Source organism: Tachyglossus aculeatus, chromosome 17 (genome assembly GCF_015852505.1).
Source record: "Tachyglossus aculeatus isolate mTacAcu1 chromosome 17, mTacAcu1.pri, whole genome shotgun sequence".
NCBI classification, from domain to species: domain Eukaryota; kingdom Metazoa; phylum Chordata; class Mammalia; order Monotremata; family Tachyglossidae; genus Tachyglossus; species Tachyglossus aculeatus.
The window spans coordinates 4,942,343-4,969,687 of record NC_052082.1 but is presented as its reverse complement, the minus strand read 5'-3'; the positions used below and the strand labels follow the sequence as shown (position 1 = coordinate 4,969,687).

At 39.3% G+C, this 27,345-nt stretch overlaps 1 protein-coding gene across 2 annotated transcripts in view; it reads left to right on the top strand.

The window, feature by feature from the left end:
• The window catches only part of TECRL (trans-2,3-enoyl-CoA reductase like), a 139,244-nt gene extending 112,346 nt beyond the window's left edge, over positions 1 to 26,898 (top strand). For both annotated transcript variants that reach the window (XM_038759764.1, XM_038759763.1), the window contains exons 6-12: positions 9,404 to 9,509; positions 12,460 to 12,532; positions 14,652 to 14,695; positions 21,644 to 21,701; positions 23,848 to 23,933; positions 24,619 to 24,664; positions 26,601 to 26,898. In XM_038759764.1, coding sequence (XP_038615692.1) covers positions 9,404 to 9,509; positions 12,460 to 12,532; positions 14,652 to 14,695; positions 21,644 to 21,701; positions 23,848 to 23,933; positions 24,619 to 24,664; positions 26,601 to 26,728 — 541 coding nt within the window. In that variant the 3' untranslated portion in view covers positions 26,729 to 26,898. The remainder of the gene's footprint in view (positions 1 to 9,403; positions 9,510 to 12,459; positions 12,533 to 14,651; positions 14,696 to 21,643; positions 21,702 to 23,847; positions 23,934 to 24,618; positions 24,665 to 26,600) is intronic.
• Positions 26,899 to 27,345: the final 447 nt, after the last annotated feature.

Below are 27,345 nucleotides of genomic sequence, written 5' to 3'. Positions count from 1 at the left end.
AAGTTACTTGACTTCAATGCATCACAGTTTTTTCATCCATAAAGACCCTATAGTATTTAACTGTTGATGTTATTGGCATATCTGCCTTAAATTATAAGGTAATCATTATTAATCCTTATTTATAGAATGCCACAAGCTTCCATAAAATGATAGTTGAAAATTCCTTCTCCCCTAATAATGCTTCCAGGTGCCTCTGTTTTTCCAAACTGATTGTTCTATAGTCAATCTTGGGGTTGGGACGAGTACAAATATTTCAGGGTTAGAGATTCAATCAACCAATCACTGATTAATTACACTATAAAATGCTTTACCATTAAATATTTGTCCACCCTCCCTCTTAGTCGGTGAGCTTCAATCTGCTTGTATTGCATCTACCCCAGCACTTAGTGCAGTGCTTAACCCAGGCAGAAAGCCCTTTGGAAAGATTATTGTTATATTATTATTATTATTAGGTTTGGGAAATACCATACAGACTCAGTTGCCTGGATAGATAACTGAAAATACAAATGTTTAAAAAACAATATGTCAAGGTTTGTATAGGCCTTGCCGCTCTAGGTCTCTCTCAATTTTCACACACTTTTTCATTACCTTAGACTTTCTTATCCTCTGAGAGTCATTTTTAAGCATGCTGGAAACTTTTTAAATTATGCTGGGTTTTCAAAACCCAGAAAGCCTTCACAGGCAGAGTTCATTTCTTGAGGGGACTCAAAATACTTTCTTCCTTTTCAGAACTCAAAACTTCTTCCTTTAAATGAGGGGAGAAGCTCAAGGATTGCTGCTATTCTGCTAATCACAGTAGTTGTTTTGGGCAAGAACATCCATTTTGCATTAGGCTGCTCTAAAGACTACTCTTCAACATAGTTGCACCAAACCATGCATTCTCAAAAGACCTTGAGAATCAAAACCAGATAATTAAGGGATTCTACGATTTCAGGAGCCGAAGAGTTCGAGCACAAAAGCTGAATTTTACTGAAGTGACAAGTAGGAACCTCGTGTAGAAAAATAAAGGTCCCAAATTGCAAGCTGGCAGGAACCTTTGGGGACCGAAGCCAAGACATGTAACCAAAAGTTCACTAGAGGAGTTAGGAGAAGACAATGGTTCGATAATCTGAAAGCATACAACAAACATTCAATAAATTCCATTGATGGACTGCTTAGTGAGTGGAGTGGTGCGATGGTTTTTCAGAGACTTGAAGAATTAATGGATTTTTCAAATTGATTCAGGCCTTAAACATAACCACGAAACGGGGAGTTATCATAGAAAGAGAAATAACATCATGGCACTGCTATTCTCTGAGTTGCCACTGTTTTGCAACACTCTTATTGTCTCATCACAGCAAACACAACAGCATGTGTACAACAACTGCTCTAAAATAGCAAGTGTGTTAAGTTTTATGAGCCCACAGCAGATGTATAGGAGCCGCTTCTGAAACTTTGGTTTCTAGCAGGGGAAGATAAAACAAATAGAGAATTTCCTAAAAAAAAAAAAACAAAAAAAACAACTTAGCACTTCGGTGCATTTGGATGGCATCACAGTTTCAAATACAAAATTTAGAGCACCAATTTCAATTGCCAAAAAAAGCATTTCCACATGCATATGGCTGATATGATTCAGTCACTTTAATTTTTTGTTTCTCAGAAATTCTGGGGGTTTTCAAATGTCATCCTTGCTTTCAGATTTTCAAAACAGATGAGTCTTTTTAAAAATTCTAAAATTCTAGAGCTGTTTCTGACTAAAAATAATGTGCTTTACTTTGGAACCGAAAAGGGAAAAGTGTGAATTAATAGTGCTGGAATATTTCTTTGCGGGCTGGGATGGAAGTAGCAGAGATGCAGTTTCTGGGAACAGAAGTGGCGGAAGGGTAGGAAGACCCCTCAGTAACCAATCCAATCTAGATTAATTTGTTCGGGATTATTGGAACCAGAATAATACATATTTATGCCTGGCTCCTCCTCTAGACTGTAAGCTTGTTGTGGACAGGGAATGTGTTTGTAATATTGTTATATTGTAGTCTCCCAAGTGCTTAGAACGGTGCTCTTACATAGTAAGCATTCAATAAATGTGATGAATCGATTGATGGGAGGCCACTACGTTTTAGAAAGGAAAATGAGAGACAGGAAACCAGAAGTTTCCAATCAATCATATTTATGGAGAACTGCACTAAATTCTTGGGAGAGTCCAATACAGTAGAGCTAGTAGAGATGATCCCTGACTTCAAGGAGATTACAGTCTAGTGGGATAATGATTGTTGAAGTAATTTAGGTTTGTAAGAGCCTTTAGAGTAAAAAAGGTTTACATTAGTGTCAACAGGGTCTTATATTCAGTCCTTCTAGAATAATTGCTCGAAATTAACCCTCCAACATTTTTTGTGGAATTATTTTTCTATGGGGAAAAAAAAAGCAATCCGTTCTTACTTAGATGTATTGATCATTTGGTTAGGATGATAACTAAACGAAAATAAGAAAAGAGACTAGGAGAGATAAATTTGTCCACAGCCGCATTCGGGTTTTCCCTCAATGCCCCATTAAACATGGATATTCTGACTTGACTTAGACCGCTGAGACATTTTCAAAATGCATTTGATGGATCTCCTCTAGAAAGCAATTTTATTGGCCATGAAATCTTTCTCTTTCCTTCTTCCCTAAGCCCCGCGGGAGAATTCTCCATTGGATTGCTTTTCCTAGAAATGCAATTTCTGCCTTTTTGAGGAAAATATTAAGGAAAGCTGTGCTCTCTTACCACTAGCAGGAAATATCATGGAAGTTGAATGAAAATCAAATCATCTTCTTCAAAGCAGCCTAGGCTAGCGGATAGAGGACAGGCCTCAGAGTCCAAAGGATCTGGATTCTAATCTCAGCTCTGCCACTTGTCTGCTGTGTGACCTTGGGCAAGTCACTTCACTTCTCTGGGCCTCAGTTACCTCATCCGTAAAATGGTGACTAAGACTGAGCCCCAAGTGGGGCAGGGAATGTGTCCAACCCGATTTGCTTGTACCCACCCTATTGCTAAATACAGTGCCTGGCACATAGTAAGTGCTTAACAAATGACATTATTATTAACATTATTATCATTCTTTTTAGAGGAAAAGGTGGTAAGGGAGGAAAGGTAAATTATTGGGATTCTTTGACTCTTGGATCTTTCCACAACCTAGACTCTGATGGAATTTCTTGAGTCTCACAGAATGGGCCCACGCAAAGCTAACTTTTAATTTAATGTGCTTGGCACACAATAAGTGCTAAACAAGTTCATTATTATTATTATTATTATTATTATTATTATTATTATTATTATTGTTATCACCTCACTGGAAGAGGTGCAAGAAGCACCATGGCTTAATGGAAAAAGCACAGGTCTGGGAGCCAAAGCATTTGGGTTCTAATTTCAATTCTGCCACTTGCCTACTGTGTCACCTTGGCCAATTCACTTAACCTCTCTGGGCCTCAATTTCCTCAACTGAAAATGGGGATTAAATTCTTGTTTTCCCTCCTAGAGTGAGTGCCGTGTGGGACACAGGCTATTGATTAACTTGCATCTACCTCAGTTCTTGAAACAAAATAGCTAATAAATATCAAAATTAATCAATCATTTGTAGTTATTGAGCATTTACTGTATGTAAAGCACTGTCTTACATGATTGCGAGAGTAGGAGTTGGTAGCAAATTGGCCTGCCCATAACGAGCTTACTGGGGGAGACAGAAATTAATATAGATTATGGATGTGTACGTAAGGGCCATAGGGCTGAGGGAAGGTGAATAAAGGGTTCAAATCCAAGGGCAAGGTTGAAGAAGAAAGAGTCGGAGAAGAGGAAATGAGGGCTTAATTGGGGAAGTCCGCTTGGATATTGCTTTTACCTGACCTCCGGGCAGCAAGGCAGTAGGAACGAAGCACCAGAGTCAGGGCTGGAATCAGGATGATTTCACCATGAGGATATGGATCAATGAATCAGTATTTCCGGAACTCTGACTCCAACTCAACAGGCTAAGGGCATCATCAAAACTCCTTGAATCACAAGTGTCTTGCTGATGAATTTGTTCTAGATGCACACTTTCAAAATGATATGGATTAATTTGTTAGGGCGCATCATCATAATATTTGTGAAGTGCTTACGATGTACCAGAGCATTTTGCTAAGCCTAAGGATAGGCACAAATTAATGAAATGGGACACCTTCCCTGTCCCACCTGGGGCTCACAATATAAGAGGGAAGGGAGGTTAGTTTACTCATCCCCACTTAATGTATGGGGAAACTGAGGTTCAGAATATATATGTATATATGTTTGTACATATTTATTACTCTATTTATTTATTTATTTTACTTGTACCTATCTATTCTATTTATTTTATTTTGTTAGTATGTTTGGTTTTGTTCTCTGTCTCCCCCTTCTAGACTGTGAGCCCACTGTTGGGTAGGGACTGTCTCTATATGTTGCCAGCTTGTACTTCCCAAGCGCTTAGTACAGTGCTCTACACACAGTAAGCGCTCAATAAATACGATTGATTGATTGATTGATTGATTGACTGATTGCCCCCGGTCACATTGCAGGTCAGAGATGGATCAGGGCCTAGAATACAGGTCTCAACCCCCAGACAATTGAGGACAATGGATAAAGAACATATAACTAAACAGCTGAAAGATGGAAAGCTGAAGTGGGGACATTGTAAACAAGGAGAACAGAAGGCATGTTTTAGAAACACAATGAAACCACACCTTAGGTAATGGAAGCAGTGTGGCCTAGTGGGAAAAGTGTAGTTTTGGGTGTCAGAGGATATAGGTTTTAATCCTGACTCAGCCACTTTGCTGTGTGATCTTGGCCAAATCCCTGAACTTCTCTGGGTTCAGTTTCTCATTTGTAGAGATTCAAGACCTGTTTTCTGTACTGAGTATATGAGCCAGATGAGGAACTGGTCTGTGTCCCATCTTCTTATCTACCTCACAGTTTAATACAGTGATTGACAAATGCTATTATATTATTTTTACTTTTTTTTAGGGACAGCTGATGGTGACAGAGGTCAGATCAGCTTAATGCTTGGAAGTTCAAAATGGGGAGAATGCCAGAGCTGTGACAGAAATGGAGAAGTGAAAATAGCTCTAAATTTTCAGTGTAGCACAGCATGATACTTGACAGCGTAGAAGAGGAAGCTCTTACACAAACCTGTTGTGGCTGGAATTGTATGTAGAACACATCTTGGGCAACTCAGTCACCTTTGTACACACAAATAAAATCTGGTAGGCAATGGCATCATTTGTGAAACACAAAGATAAAATAATAATACTAATTGTTGCCAATTTTATTCCGGCCAAGCACTGTACTAAGTACAGTGGGAAATGCAAGATAATCAAACTCAACATGGAGCTCTTAGTCTGTTAGAGCAGAAACAGATATTGACTTCCCATTTTGTAGATGAGGGAACTGAGGCACAGAGGGGTTAAGTGCTTTGCCAAGGTCACACAGCAGGTAAATGGTGGATCGGGGATTAGAACCCAAGTTCTTTGACTCCAAAGCCCCTGCTCTTTTCACTAGGTCACACTGCTCCTCTGCATAGGTAACACACTGTCTCCCATCAAAAAACAATGAATGGCCTTTGATCCAGTCACAGAGATGTTGAGACTAATTACAGGGCTATTGCATTATCCATTGACACTCCTGTTCTCATCCTGGCTAGTTGTGGTCTCACTGGACAGTTGGTGCAACAATCAATCAATCAATCAATCAATCGTATTTATTGAGCGCTTACTGTGTGCAGAACACTGTACTAAGCGCTTGGGAAGTACAAGTTGGACAGTGAGTGGGCAGGCCGTGAGATTGTCTACTGACAGCAAAATTGCTGGGATGAAAATCTATAAAAATAATAATAATGATAGCATTTATTAAGTGCTTACTATGTGCAAAGCACTGTTCAAAGTGCTGGGGTAGATACAAGGTAATCAGGTTGTCAAACATGGGCTCACAGTCTTAATCCCCATTTTACAGATGAGGTAACTGAGGCACAGAGAAGTTAAGTGACTTGCCCAAGGTCACACAGCTGACAATTGCCAGAACCAATTGTTCAGACCAGTCAGTCGGTCAATTATATGTATTAAGTCCTCACTCTGTGCAGAGCACTATACCAAGCACTCGGGAGAGGATAATACAACAATAAACAGATGCATTCGCTGCTCACAACGAGCTCACAGTCCAGAGAGGAAGACGGACATATATATATATATATATATATAAATCAGTTACAGTTACATAAGTGCTGTGGGGTTGGGAGGGGGGATGAATAAAGAGAACAAGTCAGGATAATGTAGAAGAGAGTGGTAGAAGAGGAAAGGAAGGTTTAGTCATCTCTTGGAGGAGATGGTTCTTCAGAGGGTTTTGAAGGGAGGGAATAGTCGTCATCTGTCAGATAATAATTTAATAATAATTTTGGTATTTGTTAAGCACTTACTATGTACAAAGCACTATTCTAAACACCAGGGAGGATACAAGGTAATCAGGTTGTCCCACGTGGGACTCACAATCTTAATCCCCATTTTCCAGATGAGGTAACTGAGGCCCAGAGAAGTGAAGTGACTTGCCCAAAGTCACACAGCTGACAAGTAGCGGAGCCGGAATTAGAACCCATGACCTCTGACTCCTAAGCCCGGGCTCTTTCCTCTGAGCCACGCTGCTTCTCTAACGGTGAGGAGGGAGGGCATTCTGGGCCAGAGGCAGGATGTGAGCGAGAGGTCGGCAGTGAGTTGAGCGTGAAGGCTAGCATTTGAGAAGGGAAGTGTGCTGGCTGAGTTGTAGTAGGACAGTAGCGAGGTGAGGTAAGAGGGGGCAAGGTGATTTGAAGTCAGTGGTGAGGACGTTCTGTTTGACACAGTAGTAGACCTATAGGGGGTTGCCAAAGGAGCAATCTTAGTAGCCACTACCATCTTTGCTATCCACAGTTACCTGCTCTTTGCAGGATTCCTGACTTGTACTTCGCAAGCGCTTAGTACAGTGCTCTGCACACAGTAAGCGCTCAATAAATACAATTGAATGAATTCCGGCTCAACCCATCTACTACATCTTTGGTCAGAAACCTTCATCACTGATCATGTTTTCCAGGAAAGTGTTCCCTCCCTGTTGGCTTTTTCACTCCCCCAGCACCATGAGATGCCGGTCAGAATGAGACTGGTCACACATCCCCTCAGCCCTACCTCCTTCCCCTCCCCACAGCACCTGTATATATGTTTGTACAGATTTATTACTCTATTTTACTTGTACATATTTACTATTCTATTTATTTTGTTAATGATGTGCATTTGGCTGTAATTCTATTTGTTCTGACAACTTGACACCGGTCCACATGTTTTGTTTTGTTGCCTGTCTCCCCCTTCTAGACTGTGAGCCTGTTGTTGGGTAGAGATCGTCTCTATATTTTGCCAACTTGTACTTCCCCAAGCGCTTAGTACAGTGCTCTGCACACAGTAAGCGCTCAATAAATGAATATGGAAGAAAAAAAGAATAGCAAAAAATCTGTGGAATCAAAGCAAGCAAACATCAAAACCCCAAATTACTTCCAAGGCTCCAGTGCTGCCTGCTCCTATTTGCATAAATCAGCAGCTATTGTTCCTCATCACACAAGAAACCAATAACCTCTTAAATTCCCCAGATAGTAAAACCCTGATCCTACAGTCAATAAAATGACTTGTTGATTTTCTAAGCTCAGGTCTCATTGACTTAAGTACTTAATCTTTGACTTTTATTGAGTGTCTCCAATGGTAGTAAAGTATGTGAAACTTCACGCCGTGGGTATCACTTTTCATTTAGACCCCCTCATTGGCTTCCAATAGGAAAGTCATCCCTAGTAAATATAACCAAGATAAAATGCCACCATGAATCACTCTTGACATTTGTTTTTTAAACCACGTCTTTACGATCTGCACTTCATTCTTTGAAACCAATCAGACGTGCTGGTTATGGTTTCATAATCCGCAAGAAAATCAGTATAATAAATTGTGAAACAATCACCTCATCCTGCTGTACCTTGAAAGAGAAAAGCCATCACGATGAATTAACAAGCCTAAAGCACACTCATTTTAACTTCAGAGAAAATGAAATACAAACTTTCCCCCTCTAACTTCCATACTTAGTAAAGGACAACCACGGCATTCAAAAGCTATTCGGGAAGGCTTGAAAATGTCAAATGCACCTGAAGTGAGCTTTTAATATTTTTCCAGATCTGAACCGTCAGTCACCACCTCAGCGCATTTTGATGAATTTATGTTTACAGTTCTTAAATATGTCTCCTAAGTATGGATGTCACTGAGCCAGCTGTATCATAACAGTTTTAAACTCGGTTATGTAGAAAGTGCTTTGGCGTAAATGCAGGCAACTTCATTATGTGCTGGGAAGGTTACTTTGTTTAACTTTACATTCCAGTTGTTTTCCAGAGTCTCACTAAGGTGAAATGTTCTGTAGATTTTAGGTTTGGTATTGAGACTGTGAGCCCCACATGGGACAAGGACTATGTCCAAACGGATTCACTTGTATCCACCCCAGAGCTTAGTACAGTGCCTGATACATAGTAAGTGCTTTAATACCATTATCAGCATTATTACTATATAATACTGCTTATTACCCAATGATAGAGAGAACATAGCCACAAGAGCTGGAATATGGAGTCTTACGGGATCTCCTGTCAGTCAATCAGTCATATTTATTGAACATTTACAGTGTGCGGAGCACTGTACTAAGAATTTGGGAGAGTACGGTAAACTATATAACGGAGACATTTCCTGCCAACAGCGAATTTACGATCTAGAAGAATGAGCCTCAGGAATTCATTCATTCATTCAATCATATTTATGGAGTGCTTACTGTGTGCAGAGCACTGTACTAAGCGCTTGGGAAGTACAAGTTGGCAACATATAGAGACGGTCCTTACCCAACAGTGGGCTCACAGTCTAGAATGAGCAGTAATGTCAGGAATGAACCTCAGGCCTGCGATTTCAGAGCTAAGACCTCGTGTGAACTATCTAATTTTCCTGCTAATGGTTGGCTGAGCACCATTTATACTCTCTGTTTGGTAGGTGGCCAGAGATAGAGCAAGCACACTGTGTGGGATGTGAGCCCACTCTTTTAGACTGTGATCCCACTGTTGGGTAGGGACTGTCTCTATATGTTGCCAACTTGTACTTCCCAAGTGCTTAGTACAGTGCTCTGCACACAGTAAGCGCTCAATAAATACGATTGATTGATTGATTGACATGTATGATCTTTGCCCCTGTTTGCCAGCTACAGGCAGAACTCAGCACGACTTAAACTCTGGTCAATGGATTTCCAGAACTCTATCCACTGGACCCGTGGTAGGGTGAGAACTAGGATTTAAAAAAGAGGAGAAGGGTCAGCTTTTCATACCATCTTCATTTCTTTCTATTTTCTTTCCAGCTTGGCCTGCTTTTGCCATAGTTTACATTACATCCGGTGTCTTTTGGAGACGTTGTTTGTCCACAAGCTTTCTGGAGGGCACACGCCTTTGAAAAATTTAATTCAGGTGGGAATCGTCTCGGCGTTCTTTGCAATTCAGGGAAAGTACAATTAGCAATGTCTTTGTAGAAATGGAAGGAAATATAATTTTCTCCCCATATGGCTACTCAGAAAAAGGAATCTGTACACCGTTGAAGTTTTGTTATGACATAACTACCCCTAAGAATTGCAAATCATCCGTTCTATTTATCATTTCATATCCATGCTTTATGTGCAGCTTATAAATAGACAACCTATGATACATCTACATGTTTCCAGTTAGATGTCTTTGTAGATTTGGATTTACTGGGGAAAATATGAACAAAAACACCAAAGATGGTAATTTTATCTCCTATTTAGAATAAAACAGGTTGCCAGGTTAGGCTAGGCCAGACTACACATTATATATATATATATATATATATATATATATATATATATATATGCAAACACACACTTTTTTAAAAATATTTTTGTATTTTACATAAATATAAAATTATGTTTTTATTCCAATTAGTATATATTACCCAGCAGGTAGTGGGATGGGAGAAAGAAAAGAGAAATCTGTTCTCTTGCTACCACATTTGGATTTCTCAATTCCAACCATGCCTCCGACCTTACCACCTAAATCCCATCAAAAATCCAGGCCTCTTGCATACAATCCTGCAACTGGAAACAAATAAGAAACAACTTGGCCTAGTGGAAAGATCACTGATTTGGGATTCAGAGGACCTGGGGTCTAATCCAGGCTCCACCATCTTTCTGTGGTGTGACCTCAAGTATGTCACTTAACTTTTCCGTGCTACAGTTACCTACCTGTCAAATGGGGATTAAGATTGTGAGTCCTTTGAGGTCCTGGAACACTGTAGGTGCTTAAAAAATGCCACAAATAAAACAAGGGGATAGATAACCTCTAAAATGTGAGGGGGGTGGTGTGCAGACTGTTTTGGAATATTTTTTCTTGGAGCTTTTTAAGATGCCAGATTGTGTGCTTCACAACAATTCTGATATCTGACCTGTCCTATTTTCTTTGATGTTTTTGAATTTTCTGAGCCCATATAGAGTTTGGGATGTTTGAAATGTCATTTTCACATGACGGGATAGGTCACCTTTATCACCAAATACCACTTCCCATCACAGAATTCTTATATTGTCCCCACCACAAAGTCATCGCATTGCCAAGTGGGAGCATATCTGGCAGCTCTCTTGAAAATCAACTTTTCTGGGGAAGAAACAAACCTATCTGTTCTGCTTCATCGGAAGGATTGAATAGAGGAGCAATGCCCGCTGAGCTCACTCAATGACACATTCTCTTTTGAAACTGCCTTCTAATTTGTGAATTTGAAGTCATGAAATTGTTCTAGTGTTTAACTGAAAAAACATTTCCAAGGGAAATGAATTTGGGTTAAAGGATTGGACCAGCCCATTGCAGTACTAATAATGGCATTTACTGATTTCCCAATGGGTACAGTGATAACGACGATTATGGTATTGTTAAGCACTTACTAATGTCAAGCACTGTTCTAAGATAGAGTAGATCAAGTTAATCAGGTTGGACAGTCTCTGTACCACTTGGCTCACAGTCTAAGTAGGAGAGAGACTAATAGTGAATCCCCATTTTACAGTTGAGGAAACCGAAGCCTGGAGAAGTTAAGTGACTTGTCCAAGGTCACACGGCAGGCAGGTGGCAGAGGCTGGATTAGAACCCAGGTCCCCTGACCCCCAGGCCCGTGATGTTTCCATTAGGCCATGCTGCCTTCTAATGCACCAGTGTAATAGACGCATGAGACATGCTCCCTTCCAATAATAATACCGATAATTATCATTATCATCATCAATCATATTTATTGAGCACTTACTATGTGCAGAGCACTGTACTAAGCTCTTGGGAAGTACATGGTACTTGTTAAATGCTTACTATGTGCCAAGCACTGTTCAAAGTGCTGGGGCAGATACAAGTTAATCAGAGTAGACACAGTCCCTGTTCCACATGGGACTCACACTCTTAATCCCCATTTTTTACAGAGAAGTGAAGTGATTTACCCAAGGTCACACAGCAGACAAGTGTGTGAGCCCCCCTTTTAGACTGTGAGCCCACTGTTGAGTAGGGACTGTCTCTATATGTTGTCAACTTGTACTTACCAAGCACTTAGTACAGTGCTCTGCACACAGTAAGCGCTCAATAAATTTGATTGATTGATTGATTGACATGTGGAAGAGCAGGGATTAGAACTCAGGTCCTTCTGACTCTCAGGCCTGTGCTCCATCCACTAAGCCATGACACTTCTCACTCTAGGGACTCACGAGGAACTTCTCAAAAGAAAGTCACACTCCAGGTTTTAGCCCTTAGAGAGGATGAGGTCTGATTCACCTACCCAAAGGGATCAGTCTGTGTTCTATCCATCAGTTCAGGCGCTCAGTAAGGTGCTCATTCCCTGAACAAACCAAGGGACCATGGACATTCCTCCTAGTCCTCTGTTCCTGCAGTTATAAAGTCCTCCTCACTGAATGAACTTAAAGCCACTTAAAATTGACTAAACAAGTAAAAGGTAATTCATTAGAGAACACATACACTACCTTAGTGTAGTCTTTGCCTGGTTGGTTGGTGGATTATAATGGTAGGAGGAGGTTAGGAGAAAGAGGATAACTAAATTCTAACCAAGATGTTTTCTATTGTATTATCCTGAAGTTGGTTTTGATACTCAAACTATCCTTTTTATTACAAAACCAACGTTTCTAAGCAATCAATAGGATGGTCATAATTTTATCACCATCCTTCAATAGTTAAAAACATTCTCTTATTTTTATAGCCCCTTGGGATTTAAAAACAAACAAATATGAAAAACCTCAAGCACACACAACTACCGGTTGTGGACAGATCTTGAAACGGTACTGGAAAATAGGTGGATATTTGCATTACGATTTGCCCATGTGTGTGAGAGGTATTCATGTAAAATGTATTTCTGTTCTCATTTCAGGGATGTGCCTTTTACTGGGGATTCACATCCTGGATTGCCTACTATATTAATCATCCACGGTACACACCACCATGTAAGTCTCACCAAAAACTCACTTTTAGGTCAAACTCCTGATTAGAGTGAGAGAGTATAAGCATAGGCCAGGAGAATGAAATCCCAGCAATATGGAAAATATTGTTTTAATCAATAGTTTCAACATTCTCTCTCATCAAACCTGTTCCCAGAGCTATTTACAAATGGCAGAACTGATGGATCTGTGTTTCCTTTCAGTTTCATTTCCCTGTCCAGTCAGTGGGTCTGGGGGATGGGGATGGAGATGCTAATTCCAGTGAAATAGCCTAAAATCAGACAATAGAAGGAGGAGTTGTAAAGGGATCAGCGGTCCAAACCATATAATCATCCCATGAGTAATTCAGCTCTTAGAACAGTGCTCAGCGCTGTTATTTGCACATAGTAAGTGCTTAATAAATGCCATTATTATTTCTTATTAATTAAGAGCAGAGTGCAATACAATACTCTACTTTGGTCAGGAGGCCTGCTCATACCCTAGAAAGAAGAAAAAAGGTTTCAGTCATGCTGAGAATTCAGGTATCCCATTGAAAAGTAATTCTCCCCTAATATTGAAAACGGGATTTTTCACTTTTCTCAGAACTGTAAGGTATTAGCTTTTGCCACAGTCCTTTGCCAGCCCTGAATGGTAATTTCTGAAGTTGCATAAGTATTGCAAATTGCAGACAGTATGTGTTTGCCTTAACATATCAATTATGCGTGGTCTGCAAAACACCAAATTGAAATTGATCCTAGCAGGTCACGGAAGATGTGAATAAAAATACAACGTTTTCCAGTTCTAACCTGGCATCAAAAAAGCCCTTTCAAATATATTTTCTAAATGTTCTGTGTTCCACCAGTATTCTGGTGTGTTCCTTCCACCCCTCCTTCTCATCCGTACTGCATCTTACTGTCAAAAGAAAAACAAAGGTCTTGCTTATGAAAGATATTGAACAGATCGACTTGTGCTTCAAAAAAAAAGATGAATCTATTCTAATTTGTGTTGATATTGACTGTCCAATTAAATTCCTTTGGAATTTTTCCCTGTGGAGATTTCCTGGAAGCGGTCTAGAAGCCTCTGACTTGAATGGTCAAAAATGTTTTTTTTTCCCCCACACCTGTTCTCTTGTGTCCTTAAATTGAGTGCTAATGTGGATGTTGACCATAGCTCTACTTCTCCCTCCTTTTACGTCGCATTGACTCACAGTTCTTTGCTTTGGAGAAGTGATATAGCACATTACTGTGTGCAGAGCACTGTACTAAGGGCATAGGAGAGTATAGTTTTTCCCTGTCTACTACCTCATTCATGCACTTTTTCAAAACACTTGGGTACTCACCCCAGCCCCACCCTGTCCAGCATAGCGTACATATCCTTATAGGTGGTTGCTTCCCTTACTTGTAATTTATTTCATTGACTCTCTCCCCCATTAGACTGTAAACTCTTTAAAAGCAGCAATTATATCTACCAACTTTCCTGCACTGTTCTTTCCCAAGCACTTAGAGTGATCTGCACAAAGTAAATGCTCAACAAATACCGCTGATTGAGCCATCCATCTATTGATGACCAATGCTCTCGACAACATTGCTCTTTCACATGACTCTTCAAGGGCTTGTCTCAAAGTCTCTAGACTGTGAGCCCATTGTTGGGTAGGGACCGTCTCTATATGTTGCCGATTTGTATACTTCCCAAGCACTTATTACAGTGCTCTGCACACAGTAAGCACTCAATAAATGCGATTGTATGAATGAATGAAACCAAGGAAATATTTTTAATTTCTTCAACAAAGCTTCCTCTTGGGAATTACTTGTAATGGAAATGGACATCAATCAATCCATCATATTTATTGAATGCTATGTGCGGAGGACTGTGCTAAACGTGGACATGCCAAGATTGTCTCATTAAAATGATGGTCATTTGCCTACAGAAGAAAGAGTTTAAGCAGAGAAGGTCTGCATTTTGTACCGGTCCTCTGTGGATTCGCAGGAAAATGGAGACCATTAACCTTGAGTCCCCATTTCTCTATTTTGTAAACAAATGATGGGCAGATGATTTCAAGATGCAGGAAGGAACATGGACTCAAGCTGCATAATGCTAGTTAGAGAAAACAGGCCCAAAGCTCACTTTTCCTTCTTTGATTTTCTAGCATTTGGACACAGGCAAGTTACGTTCTCTGCCCTCAGCTTTCTGGTATGTATCAAATTAACTATTCATTAAATATTATAATGTATTTTTAAACAATGGAATTAACAATACTCTGATTGATGCAAAGAAATTATTTGGACATTGGACAGCCCAAGTTCTTTGATAGAAGAGAGACCCTGTAGTAGTAGAGGAAATCAAACTCACTTTGAGCCAGTTCTACATCTGCCAAAGTTACTGATCTGAAGGACAGCAAATGTGCCAGTTGAACAATCTGTGATGTCACTGACCAGACAAAAATTCAGCTCTTCCTATTTATATCTTATAATAATTCCTTTTATATTATAATTTTACTCCAGTTTAGAGACAGTTTTAAACCAAACTACACAGAGCATATAGTTCAATAAGATGACATCCAATTTCCTGATAGATTTGAGTCTATGCCATATCATTGGTGATCTATACCAAGAGAAGCAGCGTGGCTCAATGGAAAGAGCACGGGCTTTGGAGTCAGTGGTCATGGGTTCAAATTCTGGCTCCGCCAATTGCCACCTGTGTGACCTTGGGCAAGTCACTTAACTTCTCTGTGCCTCAGTTACCTCATCTGTAAAATGGGGATTGACTGTGAGCCCCCCGTGGGGCAACCTGATCACTTTGTATCCCCCCAGCGCTTAGAACAGTGCTTTGCACGTAGTAAGCGCTTAATAAATGCCATTATTATTATTATTATTATTATTATTAAGAATGGCATTTGGTAAGCACTTACTATGGGCAAAGCACTGTTCTAAGCACTGGGGGGATACAAGGTGATCAGGTTGTCCCATGTGGGGCTCACAGTCTTATTCCCCATTTGACAGATGAGGTAACTGAGGCACAGAGAAGTTAAGTGACTTGCCCAAAGTCACAATTGGCAAGTGGCAGAGCCGGGATTATTCATTTCATTCATTCATTCAATCATATTTATTGAGCACTTACTGTATGCAGAGCACTGTACTAAGCGCTTGGGAAGTACAAGTTGGCAACATTTAGAGACGGTCCCTACCCAACAGTGGGCTCACAGTCTAGAAGGGGGAGACAGTGAACAAAACAAAACATATTAACAAAATAAAATAATGAATCCATGACCTCTGGCTCCCAAGCCCAAGCTCTTTCCAATGAGCCAAACTGCTTCTCTTGGGGATGGGGATAAAATGGGGATGAAGGCCATGAGCCTCTGGGGGTCAGGGACTGGGCCTGATCCAATTGTCTTATACATAACTCAGCGCTTAGACCAGTGCTTGGCACATTTAGTAAGCACTTAAATAACAATCATCATCATGATCTGGACTTGGCTGCATACTCTAGGTGAAGGAAAAACCACCCAGATCGATGAAAATGTATCAGGTGTTGATTTTTCTTCACCTTTCTTAAACCATCACCACCTCCTTTCCTAACTACTCAGTATTTTTCTCCTAATGAACTAGGGCAAGAAAGGAATGTTTCTAGGACAGGAAATTCATTTTTCTCAGAGACCTGTCTTCTCCCAACCATCTTTGAGGTGGGATTACAGACATTCCCAGTTCATAGTAAATGAAGTCAGGCTAATTTTTTTTATGGTATTTGTTAAGTGCTTACTATGTGCTGAGCACTGTTCTAAGCTCTGGCATTGGTCCTTGAACAAAGAGCAGCATCCAGCTTCCAAAAAGTGAAAAATTTTAATAAGCATTATAGCGAATTTACACTTCAGAAGCAAGTAATGTTAGCTCTTCATCCTGTCAGAGGCCAGTGCTGCTCTTCAAACCATCACACATTGATCAATGGTTTTCTCACACCGTTCTTCAGGCACAGATTAAATGGTATTAAGGGGTGGAATTGGCTAAAATAGCAGGAGTCTGGCCCAGGGAGTGACTTTTCCATGGACTAAGACCAAAAGCTAATTGAACAGTAGCACATTAGTGAGTGATAATGGAGACAGAAGGCTTGCTTTAAAAGCTTCAAGCAACATGGGTGGGCAAAGTTGCCCCTACTGAGTAATGGACTGTCTCATGAGTAGGTTTGAAAGATGAATCAAAAGTCATGTGGTTTTAATTATCAAGGTAGGAGGTTTGAATACCCAGGAAAATGACCTATGGGTTACAGAGTCAAAGTCACACTCTTGAATGGGATCTTGCATTCACTAAAGCAGCTTAAAGCACCAGCCCTGATTTGGAAATGGGTCAGAAAGCGTTTGCAGTGTCTGATTTAATGTTCAAAATTTATAATGGACACATTATTGCATGGTCTAACCATCCTCGATTTTCTCCATAATGCATTGTGTCGGGAAAAGACATTTGTCTTGCATGAAGAATGGGTGATGAGCAGAAGTAACTTCAAGGAATCTGAGATTCTGATGCAGAAAGAAATGAATGATGAACTGAGTTTATGCTCATGTTGCATGCAAGTCTGATGAAGCGTACCACGCTATCATTTTGTCTATAACATTCTGGAGCTCAAGGTTAATGGTTGCAGCCATAGAAACGGAACATATATGTATTTAATGCTTATCAGATGTGCATCTAAGAAATAGATTGCAACCCCTTTCAAATTAAAGGCCTTTTAAATTATTTTCAAGTCATTGAGTGAATAAATGGGTTATATTTTTCATGCATAATGCAATGAAATCAAAAAAGAATAATTGTGCTCACTCTATTAAAACTTAAATGCCCTGCTCTGTTTATCCTTAACCTAACAAAAGTATTTCTTCAGCAAAAGATTCAGATTATCCTTCAAACTATCCATATATTAATATATTACACTGACAAGAAGGAAAAGATTTGCTACTTCAAATTGTAATCTTTTTGCGGGCATCACTGGAAAACATTTGTCCAACAGTGGTTCATTCATGCACTGATCCTGGTTCAATATTCAGTAGAGATTCCTCGTGCAAATATTTGGTAATGAAGGGAGAGAGGGCATGAAAAATGCTAGATAAGAAGGGTGTTGGCTCCATTCATGGGGTTCCCCAACCCTAAATCATAGGTAGAGTCCAATCTACTGCACTAAGAGCTTAGCAGATACAATAGACTCCCAAGACGAGTCCTCTGACCACAAGGATCATATACTCTCGAACATGAATACATGATAATAATAATGATGGCATTTATTAAGCGCTTACTATGTGCAAAGCACCTTTTTAAGCACTGGGGAGGTTACAAGGTGATCAGGTTGTCCCACAGGGGGCTCACAGTCTTAATCCCCATTTTACAGATGAGGTCACTGAGGCCCAGAGAAGTTAAGTGACTTGCCCAAAGTCATTCAGCTGACAATTGGTGGAGCAGGGATTTGAACCCATGACCTCCGACTCCAAAGCTGGGGCTCTTTTCATTGAGCCACGCTGCTTCTCTGAACATATAGGTTATGATATCAGAGTCTCCATCTCAGATGGGTCTCAAAACTTACCGTATCCCAATTTTATAGATGAGGAAACTGAGGGTCAGAGGTGGTGTGATTTGGTCAAATTCACACAATTCTCTGATGTCAGAGCTGGTATTTTGATCCCAGTCTCTTGACCGCCACTCCCACATTCTTTCCACTAAGTCATGCTGCCTCTAAGGTTCTTCAGTGGATTTCCCCTGGTTTGTCAAATTTTCAAACCTGAGCTGACATCTTCTGATCTTCTCCCTGGTACTTCCAACCCACACTAGAACTTCCTTAGGCAACTCGGGAATGAAAGTGCCTCCAAATCAAAAGAAATTTCACATAACTTTAGTCCTTGTTGAGTTAGCCTTTCTCTGCCCAGTGAAAGGCTTCCTCGTGATTTATATCCATTGCTCTGACCCGAAGCCTGGGGTTCAGCCCAGATTGTCACCTCATGTGTGCAGAGAATGGTGCCCCTCATTGCTCATGGTTCTGTTTGTCCTGAATTGGTCTATCTGGCTACCCAAATATGCCACCCAAAACACATTCTTGACCACACAATACTTCCCAAACATCTTGCCTGTTCCTTTAGCCCTGGTCCTCCCATCTCACATTTTTTCCTCTGAGGTTTCAGGGAAGAGTCCTTTGCAGTAGTCTAATCTCTCCCACCTGCTTGGGCATTATTTTGGAACTTTGTTGTTAACATTTCCCACTTGCTGTTCTCTCCGAGTGGCTCTGAATAGATCCACTAATCACTGGAAACAACTGCAGAGGGAATACCAGATAAATTCAAAGGGTTTTCAGTAGGTTAAGATATTTCTCTGAGAAATGCTTATTTCTTCAGCTATACAAAGCTGGGTTTGGGGTTTCTTTTGTTGGGATAAGGGAGAGGCACAGCTTATATTTAGAGGAAAGCTAAAAGCATCCCAGTGAATTCAGGCATCAGTCAGTAAGGAAAGAAAAGGCAACCGATTCAAAGCCACACAGTGTTTCTGCAGTTTGTTTTTTAAAACTGGCTTGTATATCTATCTGGGTGTTTACCGGCAAAAATTCCAAACAGGGAGATGAGCTAATTATAGTTGAATAGAGCTGCAGTGTCAAAGGTAAACTAACAAGAATCCTTGTAAAGTTGCCCCTACCTTACTCTTAAGCATAATTGATTATAGAATTAGTAGGTATTAAGTATAATTTATGAACCTGTGGTTCTGCATAGGGGTATATTCTAAAGATATTTGCATAGTCTTTCAGGCAAGTGCTGTCAATTTAAGAAGGCTGCTACTTCTGGCAAGCTCTCTTTCTCTGAAATAGTAAAAATATTGAAAATCAAAGCATTATGAAATTTGTCATTGGTTTCTGAAACTATTTTGATGTCCTGCATTTTTGAATTTCAGCTCTTTTTTTCCATTGTGGAAAGGTTTTTCTCCTTCAAAGCCTCACATATTTTCAAAAGACAAGGAATTGGTATAAGTTAGTTATCGACAAGGTGAAAGCCAGAGAGATAAGATGAATAAATGATATGAATCATAAGGCAGCTTACATTCACCCCCACCATGTAAATGGAAGTCTCATTTTAGTTCTTAAAATACTATGATAGTTGAGTCCTAGGAACCAAGAAAAAACATTTTCTCATTACTAAGGAAACCCAAGAAGAGCATTTACAATATAGCTAGTCCCAGTGGTTTAACTTAGTAAAATTGTTGATACCAAAGGGGATATATTATACCTTGTGACTTTTTTCCTAATACAAATGACTTATTGAGTGCCAGCTTGTTATAGCAGAAAATATATTTCTTGCACCTGTTAAATTCACAGCTTTTATCACTTGAGTTACTGACGCTTAAAGAATAGTACCATTCCATAATTAAGGAGAAGCAGTATTGGATAGAACACAGTCCTGGGAATGAGAAGGACCTGGGTTTTAATTCTGACTCCACCATGTGTCTGCTGTGTGCCCCTGGGAAAGTGACTTGATATCTCTGTGGCTCAGTTACCTCATGTGCAAAATGAGGATTAAAATTGTGAGCCTTATGTGGGACATAGACTGTATCCAAGGTGATTAGCTTATATCAAATGCTTAGTACAGTGCTCTGCACACAGTAAGTGCTCAATAAATATGATTGAATGAATGAATGAATCTACCTCAGACCTCAGTGCTTGGCACATAGTAAGAAATTTACAAATACCCCTGCCCCCCCCCCCAAAAAAAAAAAAAATAATGCAACATGAACTAAGATCCCTGACTGGGTCTGTAACACCTGTCTAAACCTGCAATTAATCCCACAGTAAGAACAGAGCTCTGGAAATCAACAGAGCAAAATTCTAGTCATGGCTTCTGCCTGTTTGAGCTAATAAACTAGTGGGAAAGGTTTTTCACTAAAGGGCTACCTAGAGATTTCTGTGAGATGGAAAAACCCAACAGGAAGCCTGAATGGATAGTAGGCCATACTACATCCCTGTCTTCTGTCCATGAGGCTCAAGATGAATCAACTAAGTTCTCTTCAAAGCTTCAGACTTCAGAACAATTGTCCACTACCATACCGATGAACATGGATGTCAGCTGTGACACAAGGGACCTCCGCAGTCTTCACGTCACAACGTCCTTATGGGTCTCAAGAACTATTTTGGGGAGGTTTTGGGGTCAGTCCAATGACCTGCATTGATACGTTCTTCCTTCCTGTCCCCAATTGACCCCAGTGGGCTTCCCATTATAGGTGTATAATGATGCCCACAGTCTGAAATGCCAAATGTAGGAATTTCAAGTTCAACCCGTAACCACAGGTGTTATAAACTTAGAGCAAGTCCACGTAGCCCTCTCCTGATCATTTTTGGGCTACCCCTCCAAGCTCTCAGTTGACGACCTGGCCAGAATTTAATTCCTAACCCAATTTCACCTTCTAGAGACATCCCACCAGAAGCAGTTGGAGTCCTCTTAATGGTGATCAGTGGTGCACAATGGAGCACACATGATCAATGGAGCATAAAATCACTACCAGTTTGCAAGACATTATGGGATATCGAATAGGATTATGACTTGCGTAGTTGAAGGAAAATGGGAGTTGAAAGCGTCATTGTGCAAGTTAACTTTACCTCAGAGAGGGGACTGATGCTTTCATGATGATTTTTCAGGCAAGAAAGGAAAAACAAATTTCCTTTCAGCAGAACTCGTGTGATGGAGCGCCAACGCATACTAGGAAGACAGCTGCACCTTCTGTTATCGCCGCAACACATTAGTTCTGCCATGAGAAACAGTGGTTTGTAGTGTTTCATAACAAACACTAGATGATTAAAGTTCCTTATCAATTACATAATGAACCAATTGTAAATCAGAAATCCAAAAGAGAAAATAAATTAAGAGGAAATGTGAAAAAATCTTCCTATAGAAAAATCAGAGACCCATAAACTGCCAGGCTTCCTAGCTGGAAAATGAAGAGTTTGATCAGCATTCAAATTTGGGGGAATTGTGTTATGCAATTTCATTGTTAAATCTCAAAATTCATCCTACACTTGTGGTAGAAATATTAATCTTCTGATCCAAACTTTCCAAGGTATAGTAGTTTTGAATAATTGTTTGAAAATCATCATGTTATAACATCTCTGAGCTTGCTTTAAATTATGTTTCAGATCTGTGAAGCTGGGAATCATTTTATCAATGTGGCATTAGCCCACTCCAATTATACAGGTATGTCTTTCTTTTTTTTTCCTTTACTGTCCCTCAGTGAGATTTGCTGAATGTTGTCTTAATATGTCTCCCCCTCCATAGACACAATCGATCAATCAATGATATTTATTGAGCACTTATTATGTGCAGAACACTGTAGTAAATACTTGGGAAAGTATCCACAACGAGATTTCAGTTTGGTAAATATCAAGGTTTTATATGGATGTCTAACAGACTGTAATCTCTTTGTGTGCAGGGAATGTGTCCGTTTATTGTTGTATTATACTCTCCCGAATGCTTAGTGCAGTGCTCTGCACACAGTAAGTGCTCAATAAATATGATTGAATGAATGAGTTAGAAAATCCACAACTGTAGCCTAAGCGCAACGACGTGCTCAATTCTGTCATAAGACCACTACTCATTTGACTTGAATATAATTTGGGAATTAGGAAGTGTCCATTTGGTAACAGAAGCCTGTTTGGATGCTGTTTAAAGGAATGCCATGAGAAACAATCTTTGTCCCTGTGGATGAGGTCACAACAGGTGATTTTCCTTAGTTTCCAAGAATGCAATTTCAGGATTCTAGAAGAGTGGGGTGTACCTGAAAGCAGAGTGGCAAATGCAAACACAGAAAAGATTTCATTTTTAGAAGACTCTGGAAATCAGTTCTCTGGTAGGACCCAGACCTTCAGTAAGAGAGATTTAGTAGCTCAAAGCTGCAATTCCAACGAATCAATTTAATTCTATACGACTCTTCAGGGCTATTGATTGTTCCAACTGATAACGAGGGGGCTTCGCTTATGTAATTGAGTCACTAGCTGGTAATACAAACATTTGAATTAGGCAACACCTCTATCCATAGTTCAAATAAATGAGAAAGCAAACAATTCTTCCCTATAAAATTCCTTCAGAGATACTCCAATTTTCATTGTTTTGCTAGCAAACTGTGTGGTCATTAAAGCACCGGCAGTTGAAATAGTGTGAGTATGACATTTGGGTTCATACATTTGTTACATCTAGAAATCAGCAGTACTTGTTTGTCTCAAGAGATGATAATTCTCTTTTTTTTTTCCACTTTGATGTTGGCAACAATGTACTGACATTTTACAATGACCTTAGAGGTATAACTAAAATAGATTTTTGATTGTTTGTTCAATTGCAACTTCCAGCAGAGAATAAAATGGTAATTGTGTACTTTATAGTTCCCTCTGCAAATGCTGTAATTCAGAAGTTCAACTCAAAATTATTATGCTGTTAAGGTTTTTTAAAGCAAAGTTATCAGGGGAAAACAAAACTTTGGGAAGAACTGAGATACAGCAAGTTATGGATTATGCAGAGATAGTCAGGTTGGACTTCTGCTACTGAATGGAATATGCTTTGAAAAGGCCAGAAAGGGTAAGGAGATGTGCTGTCTCCTGCAATCTTTTAACTTATCACAGATGTTCATGATGTCTAGTCTTGTAATGATCATTACAAGATGTAATACTTCTTTGACACGTTTTTTAAAAGGTAACACAATGTCTTGCAACTCAATCAAATGTTACATTTTAGCATGGAGTTCAAAATTTGAATGATTTAAATACATTTTTAGAAATCAACTAATCAATGACATTTATTGAGTGCCCTTGTTAGCACAGCATTGTACAAAGCATTCGGGAAAGTGCAATAAAACAGAATTGGTAGACAGATCTCTGCCCACAAGGAGGTTACAGTCTACATTTCTCCACAGTTTAGAGGCTACATGGATCACTGAAACGTAAGTGAATAAAATAATCAGGAATTTGGATAAGTGTGTAGGACAGAAAGTTGAGGAACCTTGAATTATTTATTCTGTGGGAGGGAAAATTAAGAACTGACTTAAGACACATCTTCCCTTTTGGGAAAAGGTGGAGACCAATTATTCTCTCAGGGAACTGAGGAAGAAGATTAGAAATGAAGGAAAAGGAATTTAGGTTAACAAATGAAGAACTTTTAGCCAGTCCAAGGTTATTAGTATATGTTTTTTATTGTAGGATGTTAAAAAATAGAAACTTGTGAGAAAGTTTTCTCCTTCAATTGTGTTTACGGAGTGCTTACTGCGTGCACATCACTTTATTAAGTTCTTAAAAGTGACTAGTCTTTTCCATTCCTAGTAATCATGTTAACCTGTTTTCTTTTTCTGTCCAAGGAAATAAAACCTGTTTGCCAGGGCCAACTTACAACCCTTTCACATGGTTGTATATACTGGTTTCATGCCCAAACTATACCTATGAGGTAGGTTAAGGAACTGATTTGTCTGCCTTTTCAATGCATCACTTTATATAGCATTTTTTACTGACCACTTGGATTTGGTGATTTAAACAGAAATCATATTTTAGCTGGACTGAACATATCTGGAATAGTTTCTCCATTCCACAGGTAGTTCACAATAATAATAGTAATAATAATAATTGTTACTATGACATTTGTTGCCAAGTACTATTTCAAGCATTGAAGTAAACAGAAGATAATTGTCAGAGTCCCTGTTTCATAAAGGACACACGGTCTGAGTATGATGGAAAACGGTACTGAATCCCTATTTTTCAGATGAGGAAAGTGAAGCACTGATAAACTGACTTGCCAAAGTTCACAGAACAAGCAGGTGGTGGAGCCTGAATTAGAACCCAGATCCCCTGGCTTCCAGATTCATGCTCTTTCTACTTGTCAAATTGCTCCAACAATATCCCCCCAATTTTTACGTTTTAAATTTTTGCGATGTTTCCTTTTGCTTCGGCTCCTGCACTGCCATCGTGTTCTAAAAATAACCATTTCTCCAGTACCTTTAGACTCTTTGAACCCCAGGCTGCAAACTACATCCCTGTTTTCTAAGCATGCCCCTACCAGGCAGATGGCAATTTTATAAGAATTGTTCAAAATTGCAGTGCTATTACTAATTTTGCGTATTGTTTTCCTATAACAGATTGGGTCATGGATCAGTTTTACAATAATGACACAAACACTGCCAGGTAAGACACACTAATCAATCAATGTTATTTATTGACCAATCAACAATATTTATTATGCACTTTGCACAGTGCACTGTACAAAGCACTTAGGAGGGTGCGGTATGAAATATAGTTGATCTATTGTGAAATTTCAGAGAAATGTCTTTTGTGGGAAAATTAATGGCCGCTTAAATAGCAACAAACTATTCTTTGGTTTGATTGAACAGGCAACCTTGCAAAATGATTTGAGGTTTTTTTTCCATTCTAGTTCTGATAGAAGCCTCTTCCAAGGCCTTGACAAGTAGTTAAATCCTGTATTTCTTGCGCTAAATGAGATCAAAGTCCAAAAAGATGTACTTAACTTCAGTCCTTCACAGGGACTACAAGACTTTGACTTTGCAATTGGGAGCATCTCATGGAAAAATAAAGTCACTGTATAATAAGAAAGAAATTACAATTTGATTTTTAAAACTATTAATAGCTTGATACAATTCACAAAATTTTCCAGGATGAGAAAAGATAATGAGATGTCTTTTAAATTGGCCAAGCTGAGGTTAAAAAGGAATTTTGATAGAATTCTATAGTATATACGGAAAATAAGCACCCATTGATGAACTTAATGTAATTTTTATAGAGTAAGAAAGCTTTAGAGTTTCATCTTTTATTGAAGTTGTCATCTATATTAATGTCTTCCAAGTGCACCCCATGTTTCAAGTCTGGAGAACTGGTGTATCTCAAAGAAATTGTCTATAGTCTGTTATTAGTGATTTGAACACACATATTTAATGGTGTGACAAAAAGAATGGAATAACCAAAAATTCACTTCTACCAGAATACACAATTCTATTACCTCGGTCCAGCTTTAGAAACTGTGTGTACTGTATTTATAATAAAATATTTGTGCGAAGCTTTGGGTTCTTTGCAATAAAAGCACTATATGAATCCCCAAAGCAACGTATAAAACTATACAGACTCGAGGTATTAAGATCGCAGATGGGGGACCAACAATGTTTAAAAAAGACATCAATTTAGAACTTGGCAGGATAAAAAGGCAGCAACATTCCCAAATGGATGTTTTACTTCCATTTACAAAAATGAACACCTCGCAGAAAGCATAATCTCTCAAGAGAGAGATTTTCACTGTGCTGTAGAGCAAAAAGGTTAGCCTCTAATTAGGAAACCTCAAAGCAGTATTATCCTCAAATGTTTTGAAAAGGCCTAATTGAAAGAGAAGAGAAAGAGAAATCAATGTTTCTGGGAAGGATGCTATGTAGGGTGCTGAAATAAATTCCATTTCCAGCCTGCCAATACACTCCTAGAACATGTCTACACTAAGTGGTTTTGTTTTGGGTCTTTTCTGATAAATAGATTTCTCTGCATAAATTCCTTTTGGGCTTGTGTTTCATACTGAAAGTCTAACATTTAGTACAGGCTCCAAAACTGTGAAGACAAAACAAACATTAGGGAGGCTCACCTTGTGTGTGACAAAGGAATTTATATACTCATTCAACCATATTTATTGAGCGCTTACTGTGTGCAATGCACTAAGCACTTGGGAGAATGTAATATAACAATAGACGAACACATTCCCCATCACCATGAGCTTACAGTCTAGAAGGGGAAAATCCATATAGCATCCATGCCTGATAGAGTGCATGGGTTTGTGTTTTGTGTCTTCCCTTCTAGCTCTCCCTAGGGTCATGGAGATATCTCATTTGCCCAAGAAACAGAAACTAATTTCAGTGTGGTCCCACCTGAATTCATGAAAATATCTGGGAATAATAGGCCACATCACTACCTAATTCTCACTGCTTGGAAAAAGAAAAATGAACCAGTTTAAATCATACTTTCAAATATGGGGCTGAAGAAATGAAATGTTTTCATATATTTTGATTTATAAAAGAGACCACTGAGAAAGGTGGGGGAAAGTGAACATTTCTTTTTCCTTATCTTTCAGTTGGCGTCTTTGCCCTCCTGATGACTGTACAGATGTCTTTATGGGCCCAAAAGAAGCATAAAGCTTACTTAAAGAAATTTGATTCTTATGTGCATAGAAAATCAGCGATGATACCACTTATACTGTAAAGATAAGCCTTCAAGTATGGTTCACTAGCACTCTTCACACAAAGCTAGGATGCTACTTCGTTTATCACTAATGCCGTTTAAGCAAACGTGGCCAGGAATATTACAATAATGCATATGTAAATCTTCAAATCTAGAGGGATAAGTTGACACATAAAGGGAAATTTATTTTTTGTGTGCGTTTTTTTTCCTCCCTCCTCCAAGAGCCACCTAAACACTGCATCAGTGGGCAACATTTTTAGTCAAGATATTTTAAATGCCAAACTTTGGGTACAGAGAAAGCAAATATATGGAACAGTCTGTTTCAAAATCATGGAAATCTTGTAAAGCAAATTCACCTAACGAACATTCTAGAAGCAATAGTTTTACTCAAATTTAGATCTGTGTTTCCTTTTGGATTCAAAACAATGCCTCGGCCCCAAAAGAGTTCTGGGTATGGTCCAGTGAGGCCCCTAATCCTTTCCCAAATGCCCAGTTAGAGAGGTATGATAGGGCCATTTTAAACTATGATTTTAAACAAGAGTACTAATCATAAGTATGGTATTCATTAAGTGTTTACTACAGGACAAACACTGTCTTAAACAATGGGTTAAGATAATCAGGTTGGACATAGTCTAAGT